The sequence below is a fragment of the Phascolarctos cinereus genome, unplaced genomic scaffold (genome assembly GCF_003287225.1).
Source record: "Phascolarctos cinereus isolate Bilbo 61053 unplaced genomic scaffold, phaCin_HiC Scaffold_1;HRSCAF=81, whole genome shotgun sequence".
NCBI classification, from domain to species: Eukaryota; Metazoa; Chordata; class Mammalia; order Diprotodontia; family Phascolarctidae; genus Phascolarctos; species Phascolarctos cinereus.
In genome coordinates this window covers 5,543,347-5,559,267 of record NW_027555514.1, presented here as the reverse complement: position 1 = coordinate 5,559,267, position 15,921 = coordinate 5,543,347, and the positions used below count along the sequence as shown (strand labels likewise).

General features: G+C 47.3%; 1 protein-coding gene across 1 annotated transcript in view; it reads left to right on the top strand.

Moving 5' to 3' along the window:
• The first annotated feature begins 5,064 nt into the window (after positions 1 to 5,064).
• The window catches only part of VWDE (von Willebrand factor D and EGF domains), a 52,826-nt gene continuing 41,969 nt past the window's right edge, over positions 5,065 to 15,921 (top strand). The window contains 3 exon segments of the mRNA XM_078153979.1: positions 5,065 to 5,173; positions 9,314 to 9,372; positions 9,374 to 9,493. Of these exon segments, the coding sequence (XP_078010105.1) occupies positions 5,065 to 5,173; positions 9,314 to 9,372; positions 9,374 to 9,493 (288 nt within the window).

Genomic DNA, 15,921 nt, shown 5'->3' with positions numbered 1-15,921 from the left:
AGGTTCTGGCGGTCTCAGAGGGCAGCATTGGGGGCTTGGTGGGCCCTGCAGGAGGCAGATTCTAGCCCTAAGGCAGGAAAAGAGCTCTGACTAATCGCCTGCCCCAACGTGGCCTGGGCCCCTTCCTCTAGTGGGGCTGCAGGGAATGGGACCCCGCCACACGAGGCTATAGGGGTGCTGTCTCCTCCATACAGTGGCTGCATCTGTTTGGCTCCCCAGAAAGTTGGGGGGTGTTCAGTGCGAACTAGGGTCAAGACCCCCAGCGAGTGGTCACTGCTCACACAGCATCTCCTCAGTGGGACATTTTGCCTTTATCTTCACCAAGCTTTTTCCTGTTGCTTCCCTGATTCTCCCCCTTGTCCATGTGGCTCCTCAGTCAGACACCAGTCTCCATGGCACAAGGCCAGGCCTCCTGGGTGGGTAACCTCTGTGATTCAGGCCACGTTCTCCAGTAGAAAAGCTGAATGAAACTGGCCCCAGAACCAGCCTCTGAGCTGGCACTGGACACGTTCTCTGTGCCCTCATCATCCCTCGTGGGGCTTCTTCTGGCCATCACCAGATCTCCAAGCCAGTGGGGAAGGGATTTCCAGCTGCGCAGTGAACTGGAATCTCTCTGGACATCCCTGGCTTTCCTTACACCGTCTTCACCTATCTCCTTCAGGCCGTACTGACTTCCTTTGGGGGCAGCCGACAAAAGGGCGGCTGATCCTGACCGTGCTTACGATGGAAATGTGCGTTCCCGCATTCCCAGAGTGAAGCCTGATATAGGCCTGAGGACAGGGTTGAGGACTGGGGCTGGACACGACGGCCGGATGAGTCCTCCCAGCCGTCCGCACCTCTACGGCTGCAGCAGAAGACGAGCAGTCGCTGAGTGCCTATGTGCTAGCCCTGGGACACAAAGTGAAAAAACACGACACAGTCTTCACCTTCGCGGAGCTTGCATCCTAGCCGGGGGTGCAAGAACACAGGGAAATAGCATAATGATGACATCTGCGGCGATGACGGCAGTCATGTTTCTGCAGCGCGAGAGGTTTGCCTGTGTTTCACGCACACGCGTGCATTTTTGACGAGCGAGAGAGCGCCCACACCTGGGAGGGTCAGGAGAGGGTCCCTAGGAGGTGGCGCCTGAGCGCAGGCGTGAAGGGGCCAAGGATTCCAGGCGCAGAGCAGAGGAGGGAGGGCAGGCTTGGCGTCAGGGTCCGCGGGAGATAGAATGTTCGAGTGGAAAGAATGTCAAACGACCCCGCAGGCAGCCGCAGGGCTCTCCCACACGTCCCAGGTGACTTCTCCACAAGCGCCCTACCCTGGAGCCTCCTTGTGTAATGCAGGTGACCTCCAGCCGCGCGGGGCTGGCAGCGTGAGAGAGGCCGGAGACAAACCAGGGCTTTTATCTGCACCAGTGCAGGGAGCGGCCCATGCATCATCCCCAGTGTAAGACACAACAAAATAACAGGCATTCACACCATGTCTTTATGTGTGCAGAGCACCTGAGGGACAGTACCTCACCGGACCCACACCCCCTGCCCTGTGAAATAGATGTGGCAGACGTTCTTCCCACGTCACGGATGACAAAAGGGAGGCCCAGGGATCTGTCTAAGCTGGCCCAGCTCAGGACTGACCGAGGGAGGGTCCTGGCTCCTCCAGTGAGCTGATGCTGGGAGGGTCTGTGACTTGTGATGTTTGCATCTTCAGCTAAGGAAATCACCATTTGCTCTCCTGATCCCCGGGGCCCCAACGTAAGGCTCCACCTACAGACTCCACTGACACGGCCTGATGTTTTCTCTTTTGTTTGTGTCTATTTGGGTGTTTTATGCAGAGCCTCATTCTAGTAGATTGCCGTTATTGGGAATAGTTTGTCAGTTCGCACTGATTTCATTTCAATAAGCCTATGTGGGACACTCTGCCTGTGTCATCACTGGATAACTGAAGGCCTTGGGCCTGCAGATGCAGGTCTATTTGGGAAGACGAGAAATAACCAGGAAAGGACAATGCACAATAATTCTCACATCTGTCTTCTTCTACCTGCTCCTTTGTTTTTGTAGATGATGCAGGTGAGGCCCAGACCTAGCTACGGGGTCACACAGCAAGGAAGCGATCAGAGCAAGCTTCAAGCCAGGTCTCTCCTGCATGGATGTGCACCCAGCATCATTTCCACTCCAGTACAAAGAATTGGCAGCAAAAATGAAAGTTCCAGGAGTTAAAATGAGGCCTCAGCTAATGGTGGGACTGGATAGGAGCCTTAAAAGACAGTCTGGATGTGAGGAGGTGGAGAGGAGGGGGCTGCATATGCCAGGGGAGATGGAGGTGAGGAAGCACAGGCCACAGGAGGACACTGCAGACATCAGCGTGAAGGAGTCACGTGCAGGGCCAAAGAAATGAGAAAGCGTTTAGGAAGCACTTGCTCTGTGTGAGGGGCTGGGAGCACAAATAAGATAGTCTTCGCTTGGCTAGGGGAGGTTTCAGCTGCAAGTCAGATGGAAAATCCCATGGTCCTTAGGGTGCACGAGCGAAGGAGATGGGGCCATCTCTTCTTCATGCCATTTCCAGTGATGGAACCACTCCTGTCCATGATGCAGAGCCAGTGACAACGCCAGGGATTTTGGTTCTTTTCTGGGTCTCAGTAGCTGTGTCCTCAGCACCAGCAGAAACATTCGCCATGCCATTAGAGAGGTAAAGAGGAGAACATCCCTGTGGCACTTCCATCCAGCATTCGGAAACACTGAAGTGCGGACCAAATGATGCTTTACCCGACTTGGTCAATTCACTTGAAAGAATTCATCTTCACAGCAAACTCATGTATGAGAGGGCCTGCAGTCACACACTTATTTGAGTTGTGTGGGCACAGCTTTTGGCAAAGGAGTATAGAGGCTTTGCTCTCGATCGAGGGTGGGTGAGGACAGTGACAGTGCCCATTTCTGGAGTGCTGAAGGCTCAGGAAGCTCTTTCCTCACAACAGCCTCGGGATTTAGGACTCGCAAGTATCATCGTCCCATTTTATAAATGAGGAACACAGGGCTGAAAGAGACCAAAGGTCAAGACCTACCCTGGAGGGAGCCTGAGAGATCATTTGGTCAGCCTCCCTTCTTTTACAGAAGAATAAACAACCTCTTAGCAAAAGCGGTTACTTAACTGGTACAGCAAGAATCTTCCTTCCAAAGCATTTCCCTATAAACCTTGGGCACACAGCGTCCACCATACACAGTGTCCACAGGAAGTGTGTGTGTGTGTGTGTGGGGGGGGGTTTGAATGGCACCTTGTTCTCCAGAGGGAGGCTGCACCCATGCCGATTCTGAGGATGGGGGCAACTTCTTACTTCTCCTAAGTGGTAGAATAGGGGGTGATGAGGCACCGAGCATCAGCTGGACATTCTTTTTATTAAAGATCCCTCCCCTCCTCTGGATTAGAGTCAGAGCATTTGGTAGCTGCAAGGAGACACAGAGATAATTCAGACTCACTCTTTTCCCCTCTCTGTTCTCATTTACCTTTTGTTAAGAGGGAGCACCCCGAGGCAGCTATGTGGTGAAGTGGATAGAGCACTGGCCCTGAAGTCAGGAGGACCTGAGTTCAAATCCAGTCTCAGACCAAACATTTGACACTTACTAGCTGTGTGACCCTGGGCAAGTCACTTAACCCCAATTGCCTTAAAAAAGAAAAAAAAAGAGGGAACATCCCAGTGGGAGTTCTTAAGGAGGGGCCATCTGGGGTCCCAGCTCTCCAGAGCGTGTGGAAGTTGAGGAGAAGCCTACCCCGATAGGATGTTCTAAAGACACCCATTAAGGGGCAGTGTCCCCCAACACTGTTCTGGGCCCTCTTCCTGTATACACTCTTAGGTGGAGACTTCATCAGCTCCCAAGAGTTCAGTTATTAGCTCTATGTGGATGACTCACATCATTCTAGCTAGACTAGTCTCTCTCCTGAACTTCTCTCTCTTATACATTTCAAATTAGATGTCCTACAGGGATCTCAAACTCAACATGTCCAAAAACTAAGCTTCTCTCTCCCTCCAGACTCCACCTCATCTTCTGAAATTCCTGTTAGGGTCAAAGTCCAATTGCATATCCAGTCCGTTGCTAAATCTTTAGGTCATTTCTTTCTTCATAATATCTCTTAAACATGTCCCCTTGTCTCCTGAAGCTCTGGACCAATGCTCTCACCACCAAGTCCTTGGCATTGTCAAATGGTTCAGTGTCAGAAATGAACATGGTGGAAGTGACATGAAAGAAGCCTGACCATCTGCTCTGCTGCTGTCCTCTGGAGGCTTTCCCTTTGACTGGGGCAGCTGAAACCTTCCTTGTATGTTGTCTCATGAGCTCCTTGAGGACAGGGATCTGCTTACTTTTCTAGGTGTATACCCTGTAGTTTGCACAGGGAGTGCACTTAATCAAATTCCTTCCTTCCTTCCCAGAGCCATCAAAGTTTTTTTTTTCCTAAAGCACAGGTCTGACAACATAACACATACACTCAAACTCCAGTGGCTCCCTCTTCCCTCCCTTGGCATTAAAAGCTCTTCCCAACCTGCCCTCCTCTTTCCTCTCTCTCCCCTCACCCTCCCTCCTTCTCTCTCTCCCAGTCCCAGGGTCCTGGAGGGCATTTCCCACTTTTAGGGGCAGGCCTGGATTCACCCCCCAGCCCTGGTGGCTCATGTTCCCTGCACCCCAAGACCAGAGGACAACAAGCTGCTGGGGAGGGGGCAGGAAAGGGGAGGGGAGTAAGTAAGAGGGGAGGGGGTAACATTTGCAGACATCCTGGCCCAAGTTGCTGCTCCCTAGGAGCAGAGGAGGAGGAGGAGGAAGTGGTGGGAGGAGAAAGGAGAGGGGCCAGGGCTGGGACCAGAGCATCTTGACGCCCTTAGTCCTGCCCTGAGACTGCTGCAAAGCCAGAGCTGTGCCTGAGCTCTGCAGGACGGGGGGCCTGGTGGGAGGGCAGGAGAGTAGCACCTAGCAGGATAGGAAGGTGGGGAAGGAGTGCTGGGGAGCCCAGGGGCCAAAGGGCCGGTAGGGAGGGGCACTGGACACCCTCCCCCAGCCCAGCTCCCCAAGAACTTGAGGCATCCGGGGGTCTGTGATGGATCTGGGGATGCCAGCTGGAGGCTCCCTGGTGCTCTGGGTGATTGTCATCTATTTGTGGATGGTGGAGCCAGGGACAGTTGCAGGAGCAGAGGCGAGCGGTCAAGGTAAGAGCCAGTCCTTGGTCTGGGCACACTGGGGGTGGAGAGGGGAGAGGAAGAGAGGAGAGGGGCTCCCTGAGATCCCGCCGGTTGTGAGTGGGGGTTATGGCTGTGCGAGGGTTCCTTGTGTATTTGCCTGGATCACATGTGCTTTCAATTCCCTGGCAGGCCAGTCTCTCTTCTCTCCTATTCCCCCACCCACAGGTGTCCTCTTCATCAGCCTCAAAGAAGCCATTGGGAAGTTTCCAGGCTTTCCCACTGGCCCTATACTACATGTGTTAGAGGCAGCTATTGTGAATTTTTTTTTAATTATTATTTTTGGTGAGGCAACTGGGGTTAAGTGACTTGCCCAGAATCACACAGCTAGTGAGTGTTATGTGTCCAGGGTTGGATTTGAACTCAGGTCCTCCTGACTCCAGGGATGGTACTCTATCTACAATGCCACCTCACTGCCCCTTTCTGTGTGTGTGTGTGTGTGTGTGTGTGTGTGTGTGTGTGTGTGTTGTGAACATTTCAGCATGAGCACTTACACCTCAGAAATGTGGGACCTATTGTTTTGTTCTCTTATCTAGACTTAAGAAAGTGTTAACAATGCAGATAAAACAAGTGTGTATGCATGCTTTTTGAATCCTTTTCCCTCGAGTTCCTGGTGTTAGACATTACCAGCATAGCCTGTATTGCTCTATGAACTTGCTTGTGCTTAGCAGGAGGGCTGTAGAAGGCTCTGGGAACACGGACACCACCAGACTGGAGGCCTGGTGACTGCAGGCGTATAATTCCCATTTAGATAGCGCTTTAAGGTTTGCAAAGTGCTTTGCAGCATTCTCTCATTTGACCTTCAGGACATCCATTGCCCCATCCCTGCCGAAGAAGCCCATTTCTGCAAAACAATAAGCAGCTCTAAGCTAGCCTCATTGTCTGGACAGGAGAAGGACATCTATTGCTTGGCCACCTGGCTCCCTGTCCTCATATCTGAAGAAAAGAAGGCACTGACCCAGATCCCCAGAAAAAGAGGGAGGGAAGGGGGCCCCCAAGCCGTCCCAGTGGCCAGAGGATTCTGATCAACACTGGGCAGACCTGCCTTTGGGCTTTCTCCCCGTGCAGAACACCCTGGTAGTGCTTTGGGTCAGAAGTTTGGGGGAATCCCCCATCCCCCAAGTGCGTTGACCTAGATGAAAAGGAGAAAGAACTGTGATATGAGTCATTGACTTGAGCCTCACCACAAATCTGTGAAGTCCATCTTACAGTTGCGGAGACTGAGGGCACTCTCCCCACTATCACAAGCTGCCCTTCAGTCCTTCTGGGAAAGCAGTTTAAGCATCCCTCGACCAGCAAACAAACTAGGACCTGCCCTTGTTTTCCACCCCTGCCTCTTATCAGCACTCAGGGGCTCCAGGGAGAGTCGATGCAGGTGGGTTTGGGGAGGAGGGGCACTTTGCCTCTTCCCTGGTATTCGTTTGGGTCAGTTGGGTCACTTGGAAGGCACTTGTGGGGTAAGATATCCCCATTTCATAGATAATAGTAGGGCTTCGATCTAATCCAGCCTCGCCCTGCCCAGCCCCCTGACTCTTTTCTCAACATTTTATTGGTTAACCAGGGCAGCTGAAGGCACTTCTGTCCATCCCAGAAGTTACTAGCACAGGGGGAGCCTTTCAGCCTTTCCTGAAATTCCAGACTTGGAATTCTTGTGGAAATAGATCCAGAATTCATGGTCCAAACCCCTCTTTAAGCCCTTTGTACAAAAGCGTTATGAGACTAGGAGAAAGGAGGTTACCCCTGTAAAACCCAGTGTTAGCCTCAGAATTCCAGAAGGGAAATTGAGGAAGGGGCTCACTGGGCGGGAGGGGCAGGAGAAAGGAGGAGCTGTCTGGTTAATGTCCTTGTTGTTCTCACTTTGTTCCTTGAATCGGTTTAGGGGCATGGGTGCTGGAAAACCTCCCAGAAGGAGGCAGCCAGCCGGTTGGGCCAAGCTAACTTCTGTTAACCGTGAGGTTATTTTTCTTTTCTCAGACGTGATTTTGCAGTTGGCGGCTTTAGTAACCACCCTCTTATTACTTTCCGAATTGCTCTTTTATAGTACCTATGAATTGAGTTTATGCCTTGGGAAGACTGGTGATTAAAACAGCAATCACAGGCTGCTTTTAATTTCCATTTGTGATGTTGTCCTTTGCATTTCAGTAAACACCTAACTCTTCGCTATCCATTCCTATCTGTCCTTGAAAGAATCCAATCTCTAGGAAGTCAAGGACCATGGCTTCCTCTTAATAGTTTTTGTGTTTGTGCAGTGATATCTGCATGGGGGCTTGGGGAAGGGTGGAGGAAAGGCAATTTTGATTCAGATTTTGTTGATATTTGTAAGTATGACACCATCTCACAAGAGATTCATGACTCTGTTTCTGTGATGTCGAATAAAGTCACAGCCAATACATCCTTTCTTCATGTTGCTGAATGTTATTTAGTCATCTCAGGAAAGTTAAGCCGGGCCTTTCTTACCCAGACACTTGCTAGTTCCCTAGAAGAAAACGGATGAACAATTGAGATATTGTTTTATCCTCAATTAGTTGTTATAAATTTAGAATTATGGATTTCTTTTTCTCCTGCTGGATTAAATATATTCAAGAAGTGAAATCTTAATGGATGTAGATGAATTATTTTGTTCATTTCTCTGGCCATAAGTGAAGGAAAATTACTAACTCATTTGATGTGTTACCAGTGACCATATCATGGAAATTTTTCCTACCTGAGGGTTCTTAACTTTTTGTGTGTTATGATCCCATTTCTGCCAAGCCTATGAAACCCTCCTTAGAATCATGTTTTTAATTTAAAAAAATAAAATACATAGGATTATAAAGACAGCCAATTATATTGAAATATAGTTATAAACATATTTTAAAAACACATACATGGACTTCAGGTTAAGAATCTCTATTCTGCAGAGTGCCCAAGGCACACTAATTCCTCTAGTACATTACAGTGTAAATTATTTGATCAAGATTGATTTTCATAAACATTTTAAAAATGTCTCGTATGTAAAGTCAGACACATCTATGTAATAAATCCTGTGGCCAATGAAGTTGCAGCAGAGAAAGGGGGTCCGAGAATAACCACTGTTGTCCATGGAAAGATTCTGTATTTAAATGTACTGCATAGCTTGACAGAAACAGGGGCCAATTTATTTCTCAAACACAAAAATTGACCTTTCCAGAATTTAGAATTCTGGATTTAGAACTGGATAAAACCAATGAGTTTAGAAAGAAAATGATTTTCCATAGTCTCCTGATTGAGTTTCTTTTAAGGGGAGCCACGAGTGTCACTTTGGATAGAGTGCTTGACCTGGTATCAGAAAGAGCTGAGTTCAAATCCTGACTCAGACATTTACTAGCTGTGTGACCCTGGACAAGTCACTGAACCCTGTTTGCCTCAGTTTTCTCATTTGTTAAATGATGATGATAATACCACCACTTCTCAGGGATCAAATCAGTTAATAAACGTGAAGCGCTTTGCAAGCCTTAAAGCACTCTAGACATGCCAGTTATTACTTACTACTTGGCTAGGTCTATAACCCCGATAAGTCTGGTCCTTCCCTCAGATCCTGGCCAGCCTTGTGTTCTCCTCTTGGTGAATCTTGTCCGTGTCCTCATTCTCTAGGGCAGTCCTGGGCTCCTTCCTCTGAGCCCTTGTGTCCTGCTAGGGGACGGGCTCACCTCCTTCCCCATTATACCTCTCTTTGACAGCCTCCTTTCTGCTGCTTCTCCTGCCCAGTTCTTCCTTGGTGGGAAACTGTAGGTGACTCATGGTCACCATGCACCTCCCCATTGCCCTTTGGGTAACTAACCCTCAGTTACGGTACTAGAATCACTGGTACATTATCAATAGTAGCATAGAGGGACTTTGTTTCAGGGAGAATCCTGAAGCCAGACTGTGACCTGTAGTGGACGGACAGCCCATGAAGCTGATACCTCATCCTGGGTAGATGCTGAGAATGGGCCAAGAGTTGGAGGAGGGCAGTAGGCTGTCTGGCAGACCTTTGGGGAATGACCTAGTGTTTGTAACGACCCCTAAGCTTACCCTGAAATCAGGGCTCCTTCTAAGTGTGTAGCCAGATACAAAACAGACCTCATTGTAAAGCTTCGTCTGTGTCCCTAGCTCAGGAATGCTCTCCTGGAGGTCACCAGATCCTCCAGAACCCTCGGAGGAGTGTGGATTTTTGACGCAGCAGAACTGCAGCAGTCGGTGGAGCTGATGTGTGACCGCTCCCTCCACCCAGGATGGTACCGCTTTCAGATCTCAGACAGGCCTGCAGAGATGCCAACCACATGTGTAAAGGTATTGTCTCACTTTATCTCAGCTGCCCAGAAGGGCTCATGATGTCTCTCATGTTTGTTCTTCATGGTCCAATGAATCATTGTGGCCTTTGGATTTCTTGGTCACAAAGAGGGGTGGGAAGGAAGGGATGTGATGCTACCTGCTAAGAAGAATGGCCAGGAAACCCCAGTGAGCATTGACAGTGTGAGGGGACCATGAACTTCCAACCCAAGAGTCTCAGCTGTCCTTGGTGGTACACTCCACCAGGCAGACACACACCAGGGAAATGCCTATGGCAGGTGTGGAGATGGTTGGGGAGGAAGGCAGGGCTCAAGGAGGCAGACACCAGCCTCACTGAAGGGACCATGCACTTGCTACTGATATTTAATTCCACCTGTGGATGATATTTGAGCCTTCAAAGACTAGACTCAATCAAATAACCATGGAACATTTTGGGCTAGTGAGCTGCAGCAGGTTGGGGCATTTTTGCCTCTGGATTTCTTAGGATGCTTTAGGACAAGATTGTGTGTGAGTAGGTTTTCCTTGGAAACTTAAAAATGTTATTCCTTAATTTATGCAATAGGTGTGTTTTTGATTAAATATATGTAAATTGAGTTTTGTAAATAATATGATATGTAAGGGAACTAGAGGAATTTGCTGTTCAAAGTAATTCTATTGTGAAGCCTTTCAATAGGTGAGTAATTCTTTTTCTTCTTGGGGGCAGAGCAGGCATGACAGCTGTCTTTATATATTTGAAGGGCTGTTGTATGGAAATGGAAGTTGGCTTTCGCTGTCTCACAACCAAGTCTTGGCACTGGGAGAGATGACATGGGGGTATTTTATACACCTGCCGTAATGGTGTTCAGGTGCAGGCTGGATTTGATGGTCTCTGAGGCCCCTCTCTGATTTTCAATGTAGGACTAGAGGAGACTGCCTTTCACTCTGACTGCAAATTCCAAATGGGGGGGGGGGTGGCTAGTGGCTCAGGAGACTCATCGGCTGTTCATTCAGCATCCAGCAGGTGTTTGTGCAGCACCAGTGGGCCAGGCGCTGGAACCCTGGCATCGCCAGGGATTCCTCCCAGCTTCTCGGCCCTCCTCGCTGACTCTTCACTTGGAGCTTTAGTGGACAATTCCAGACCTACCTGCCAATGCAGGTGCCCCAGGGCTGGTTTGCACAGACTCACCACTCTCACTCAATGATCATTGCTCAGTGAAAGGCCCTTCTTCCACTTCGACCTTGGCAGACACCAGGTGTGGCCACTCTTGACAATTTCAGCCCCAACACTTCCTGCTGAGTCCTGCCCTCGCCCTGTCCAGCTCATTTTAGAATCAGACCAAACCTGGGCTCAGCCCATGAAGACAGGAAGCAAGTCCACCAGCCTCACCGTCCCAGCTTTCTGGCCTCGCTGCACTGTCTGTGGTTTTCGCCTGGGCAGGCTCTCCTCTGCCAATGTCATTGGTAACTATGACCCAAAAGGAATGTCAGTTGTGAGTTAGTATCTATCCCCCAACAGAGTATTCAATGATGGGCTCATGTGGCCCTATGGTGCTCTGGGGCAGGGTTCTCACCTGGCCAGGTAAGAACACTAGGGGCCAAGGCAGGGTTCACACCTGGCCCAGTTGCTTTCTGAGTCCAGCTATGGCTCTTAAGCAGAGTGACAGTCACAGTGAGCAGTTTTCTGTAGCCTTTCTGTTGTCCTGTGGAACCCTGCTTGGTGACCCCTCTAAGCCGGAGGTTCTGCCAAGTCTGAGAAGCCTGCAGGCAATAGCTGAAGACCCTGTTGGCTTACACCTGCATCCCAGGTCACCATGGGCCAGGGTACCATTATTAACTCCAGTTACATCTGTGCCATAGCATCCTCCAGCCCCTGGCCCACCATTTCAATGTGCATCACTCACCAGTTACATCTTCCTTCTCTGTCTCCCCAGAATGAGCTCAAGTGGTGGTTTCTTCTGTTGGGTTTCTGCTAATAAATTGCTCTGATTTGGGGAAATCATCTAGAAAAGGTAACCTGGACTCCAGTAATTTGTTTCTGAAATAGTTTGAGAATTTTCTTTTGATGTAATTGATTTTCTTTATAATCTTCTGCATTTTATTTTATTTTAAAAATATGTTCTGGGGCAGCTAGGTGGCACAATGGATAGAGCACCAGCCCTGGAGTCAGGAGGACCTGAGTTCAAATCCAGCCTCAGACACTTCTTGACACTTACTAACTGTGTGACCCTGGGCAAGTCACCTAACTCTGTTGGGGTCAGCACCCCCCCCCCCAATATGATTCCAAGAAAGGGTCTATAAGTCTCACCAGAGAGCTTCCAAAGGCAGCTGTGGTACAAGAACAATTCAGCCCCCTGACCTGGAAGGATGACAGAGTCTCAGTCTCAATTCTCACTCATGGTTTTAAAGTGCATTAAGATTTATAAAGGTCAAAGGTCTAGCTTATCAAAGGAACTAATGAAAAGAAATGCAGGGGAAGGTGGCCTAGCAATTCCAGATCTTAAATTGTATTATAAAGCAGCAATCATCAAAGCTGCTTTTGTACTTGCTAAGAAATAGGGAGGTAGATCAGTGGAATAGGTTAAATATGCAAGACACAGTAGTCAATGACTATAGTAATCTATTATTTGATAAACCCAAAGACCCCAGCTTCTGGGATAAGAACCCACTCTTTGAAAAAAACTGCTGGGAAAACTGGAAAAGAGTATGGCAGAAACTAGGCATAGACCTAAATCTCACGCCATATACCAAAATAAAGTCAAAATGGGGCTCATGATTTAGATATAAAGGCTGATACCATAAGTAAATTGGGAGAACAAGGAATAGTTTACCTATCAGATCTATGGAGAACAGAAGAATTCATGACCAAACAGGAAATAGAGAACTTTATGAAAAGCAAAATGGAGAATTTTGATTTCATTAAATTGAAAAGTTTTTGCACAAACAAAGCCAATGCAACCAAGAGTATGAGGGAAGCAGAAAATTGGGAAAGAATTTTTATAACCAGTCTCTCTGATAAAGGCCTCATTTCTAAAATATATAGAGAATTAAGACAAATTTATAAGAACACAAGCCATTCCCCAATTGATAAATGGTCAAAGGATATGAACAGACAGTTCTCAGATAAAGAAATTAAAGCCATCTATAGTCATATGAAAAAATGCTTTAAATTGTTATTGATTAGGGAAATGCAAATCAAAACAACTCTGAGGTACTACATCACACCTATCAGATTGGCCAACATGAAAAAACAGGAAAATGATAAATGTTGGAGAAGATGTGGGAAAATTGGAACACTAATACATTTTCGGTGGAGTTGTGAAATGATCCAACCATTTTGGAGAACAATTTGGAACTATGTCCAAAGGGCTACAAAAATGTGCATACCCTTTGATCCAGCAATAGCATTTCTAGGGGCTATATCCCAAAGAGATCAAACAGATGGGGAAAGGACCCACATGTACAAAAATATTCATAGCAGCTCTTTTTGTGGTGGCAAAGAATTGGAAATTGAGAGGATGCCCATAAATTGGGGAATGGCTAAGCAAGTTGTGGTACATGAATGTAATGGAATACTATTGTGCTATAAGAAATGATGAACAGGCTCACTTCAGAAAAACCTGGAAAGATTTATATGGTCTGATGCTGAGTGAAGTGAACAGAACCAAGAGGACTCTGTACACGATAACAGCCACGTTATGCAATGACTAATATTGTTAAACTGAACCCCTCTCAGCATTACAAGGATCTAAGACATCTCCAAAGGCCTTGGGATGGAAAATACTGTCCACATCCAAAGAAAGAACTATGGAAGTCAAATTGCTATCATTTATTTTTACCTTCTGTTGAGTTTCGTCTCATCTTTCTGAAGGTTCCTCCTACTGGTTTTAATTTTTACTTACAATTTCACTAATGTGAAAATATGTTTAATGGGAATGTAAATGTAAAGCCTATATCAGATTGTGCGCCATCTTGGGGAGGGTGGTGGGGAAGAAGGGGGAGAAAAACTTTCAACTCAAAAGCATATGGAAGTGATTGTTGACAAATCAAAATACATTAATAAAATTTTTAAAAAAAGATTTATAAAGGGCTCTTTTCACACCCGCATCGACAAACATGTAAAAATGAGCACAAAGCCTGGGGGACAGGCAAGTACATAGATAGTGCAAATATTATCATTATATCCATTTTACAGATGAGGAAACTGAGGCCTGGGGTAGTTCAGTGACTTGTCCAAGGTAAATGTAAGAGGCAGGATTTAAACCTGAGTCTTCTGATTCTGGCATTCTTTTTACACTGTCCCTTAATTTAATGAGCAGAAATTTACCTTATCCATAAGTAGTTTTAACTGGACAAACCATGATTGGTTTTTGGAAATGGAAGTCAATTGGGAAAAAAAAAAGGTTTTACCTGATTCTTTTGTTCTAGGTCTGCAAAATGAAGGCCTTACCAAACAGGGGAGGGCCCAGAGGAGAGACAGCAGAATGCTCCTCCATCCCTGGGAGCAGGGACTGCCTGCCTTGGGTTCTGGAGTCCCCAGCGGCTGGCACAAGTCTGGCGCAGAGCAGGCCATTAATCGGTGCTGGCTCATAGGAACCCCTGTGTAGCCCTGGGAGGGGCAGGGGGAGGGACCTTTTGTTGTGTTCTTCAGTAGTTCAGTTGTGACCAATGCTTTGTGAGCCCATGGACCACAGCAGTTCCAGGCCCTTCTATCTTCCACTATCTCCCCAAGTCTGTCCCAGTTAATATTCCATTGTTTCCATGATACTCTCTCTCTATCTCAGCCTCTGCCATCCCTTTTTTCCTTTTGCCTTTAATCTTTCCCAACTTTAGGGTCTTTTCAAATGAGTCTCATCTTCTCATTATGTGTCCAGAATATTTAAGCTTCAGTATTTGACCTTCCTGTAAATAGTCTGAATTAATTTCTTTAAGTATTGACTGATTTGATCTCCTTGCTGTCCAAGGGACTTCCAGAAGTCTTCTCCAGCACCGCCATTCAAAAGTGTTGATTCTGCGGTGCTCAGCCTTCCTTATAGTCCAGCTCTCCCAGTGTAAGGACACTGCTACTGGAAAAACCACAGCTTTGACTCTACATACGTTTGTCAGCAAAATGATGTCTCTGCTTCTCAGTCTGCTGTCCAGATTCTCTATAGCTTTCCTTCCAAGGACCAAGCACCTTTTCATTTCATGGCCACAGCTGCTGTGTGCAGTGAACTTGGAGCCCAAGAATATAAACTCTGACACTGCTTCCATTTCTTCTCCCTCTATTTGCCAGGAAGTGATGGGGCCAGTTACCAAGTTCTTAGTTTGTCTGATGTTAAGCTTCAAACCAGCTTTGATGCTCGCCTCTTTCATCCTCATCAAGAGCCTTCTTAGCTCCTCTTTACTTTCTGCCATCAGAGCGGTATCATCTGCATATCTGAGATTGGTGATATTTCTCCAGCTTTTGGCTCCTCCAGGCTGGCATTTCTCATGATGCACTCTGCATGTGGGTTAGATAAATAAGGTGACAATATACAGCCTTGTCATACTCTTTTCCAATCTTAAATCCATCAGTTATTTCATGTTTGGTTCTAACCGTTGCTTCTTGGCCTGCATACAGGTTCCTCAGTAGACATCTCTTTGAGGGCATGCCACACTTTGTTGTGATCCACACAGTCTAAGGCTTTAGTGGAGTCAATGAAGCAGAAGTAGATGTTTTTCTGGAGAGCTTTTGCTTTCTCCGTGATCTAGCAAATGTTGGCAGTTTGGTCCCTAGTTCCTCTGCTTTTTCAAAAACCGGCCCATTCTTCTGATAATTCTCAATTCACATATTGCTACAGCCTTGTTGTTGAGTTGTTTCAGTCATGTCTGACTTTTTGTGACCCCATTTGGGGTTCTCTTGGCAAAGATACTGGGTTGGTTTGGAAACAGCATTAAGTGACTTGCCTAGGGTCACAAGCTAGCAAGTGTCTGAGGCTGGATTTGAACTCAGGAAGAGGAGTCTTCCTGACTCCAGGCCCAGCTCTCTATTCACAGCGCCACTCCATCTAGCTGCCTATTACTGAAGCCTAGCTTGCAGAACCTTAAGCATAACCTTGTTGGCATGTGAAATGGAGGTCATCAAATCCAATCTCCACATTTCACAGATGGGCAACCTGAGGCACAGAGAGGCTAAGCCATTTGCCCAGAATCACATTTTAGTAAAGTCCATGGTGGGATTTAGACCCAGGTCTTTGTTGAATTAGATTACATTTAATGTCATTCCTTCTCCCCCCTGGATCCCTTTCTTTACATGATCACCATTCAGAGAATCAGGGCATGTTCCACTGGAAACCTGTAGAGAACATGGAAGCTTATTTTGTGCATCCAGCTGATGTGGAAGAAAATCCCCTGGGTGTGTGTGACTCAGGATGGCCAAGGACAGATGCCTGGAAGCATGACACTTGGTGTTTTAAATCTACTATTAAATA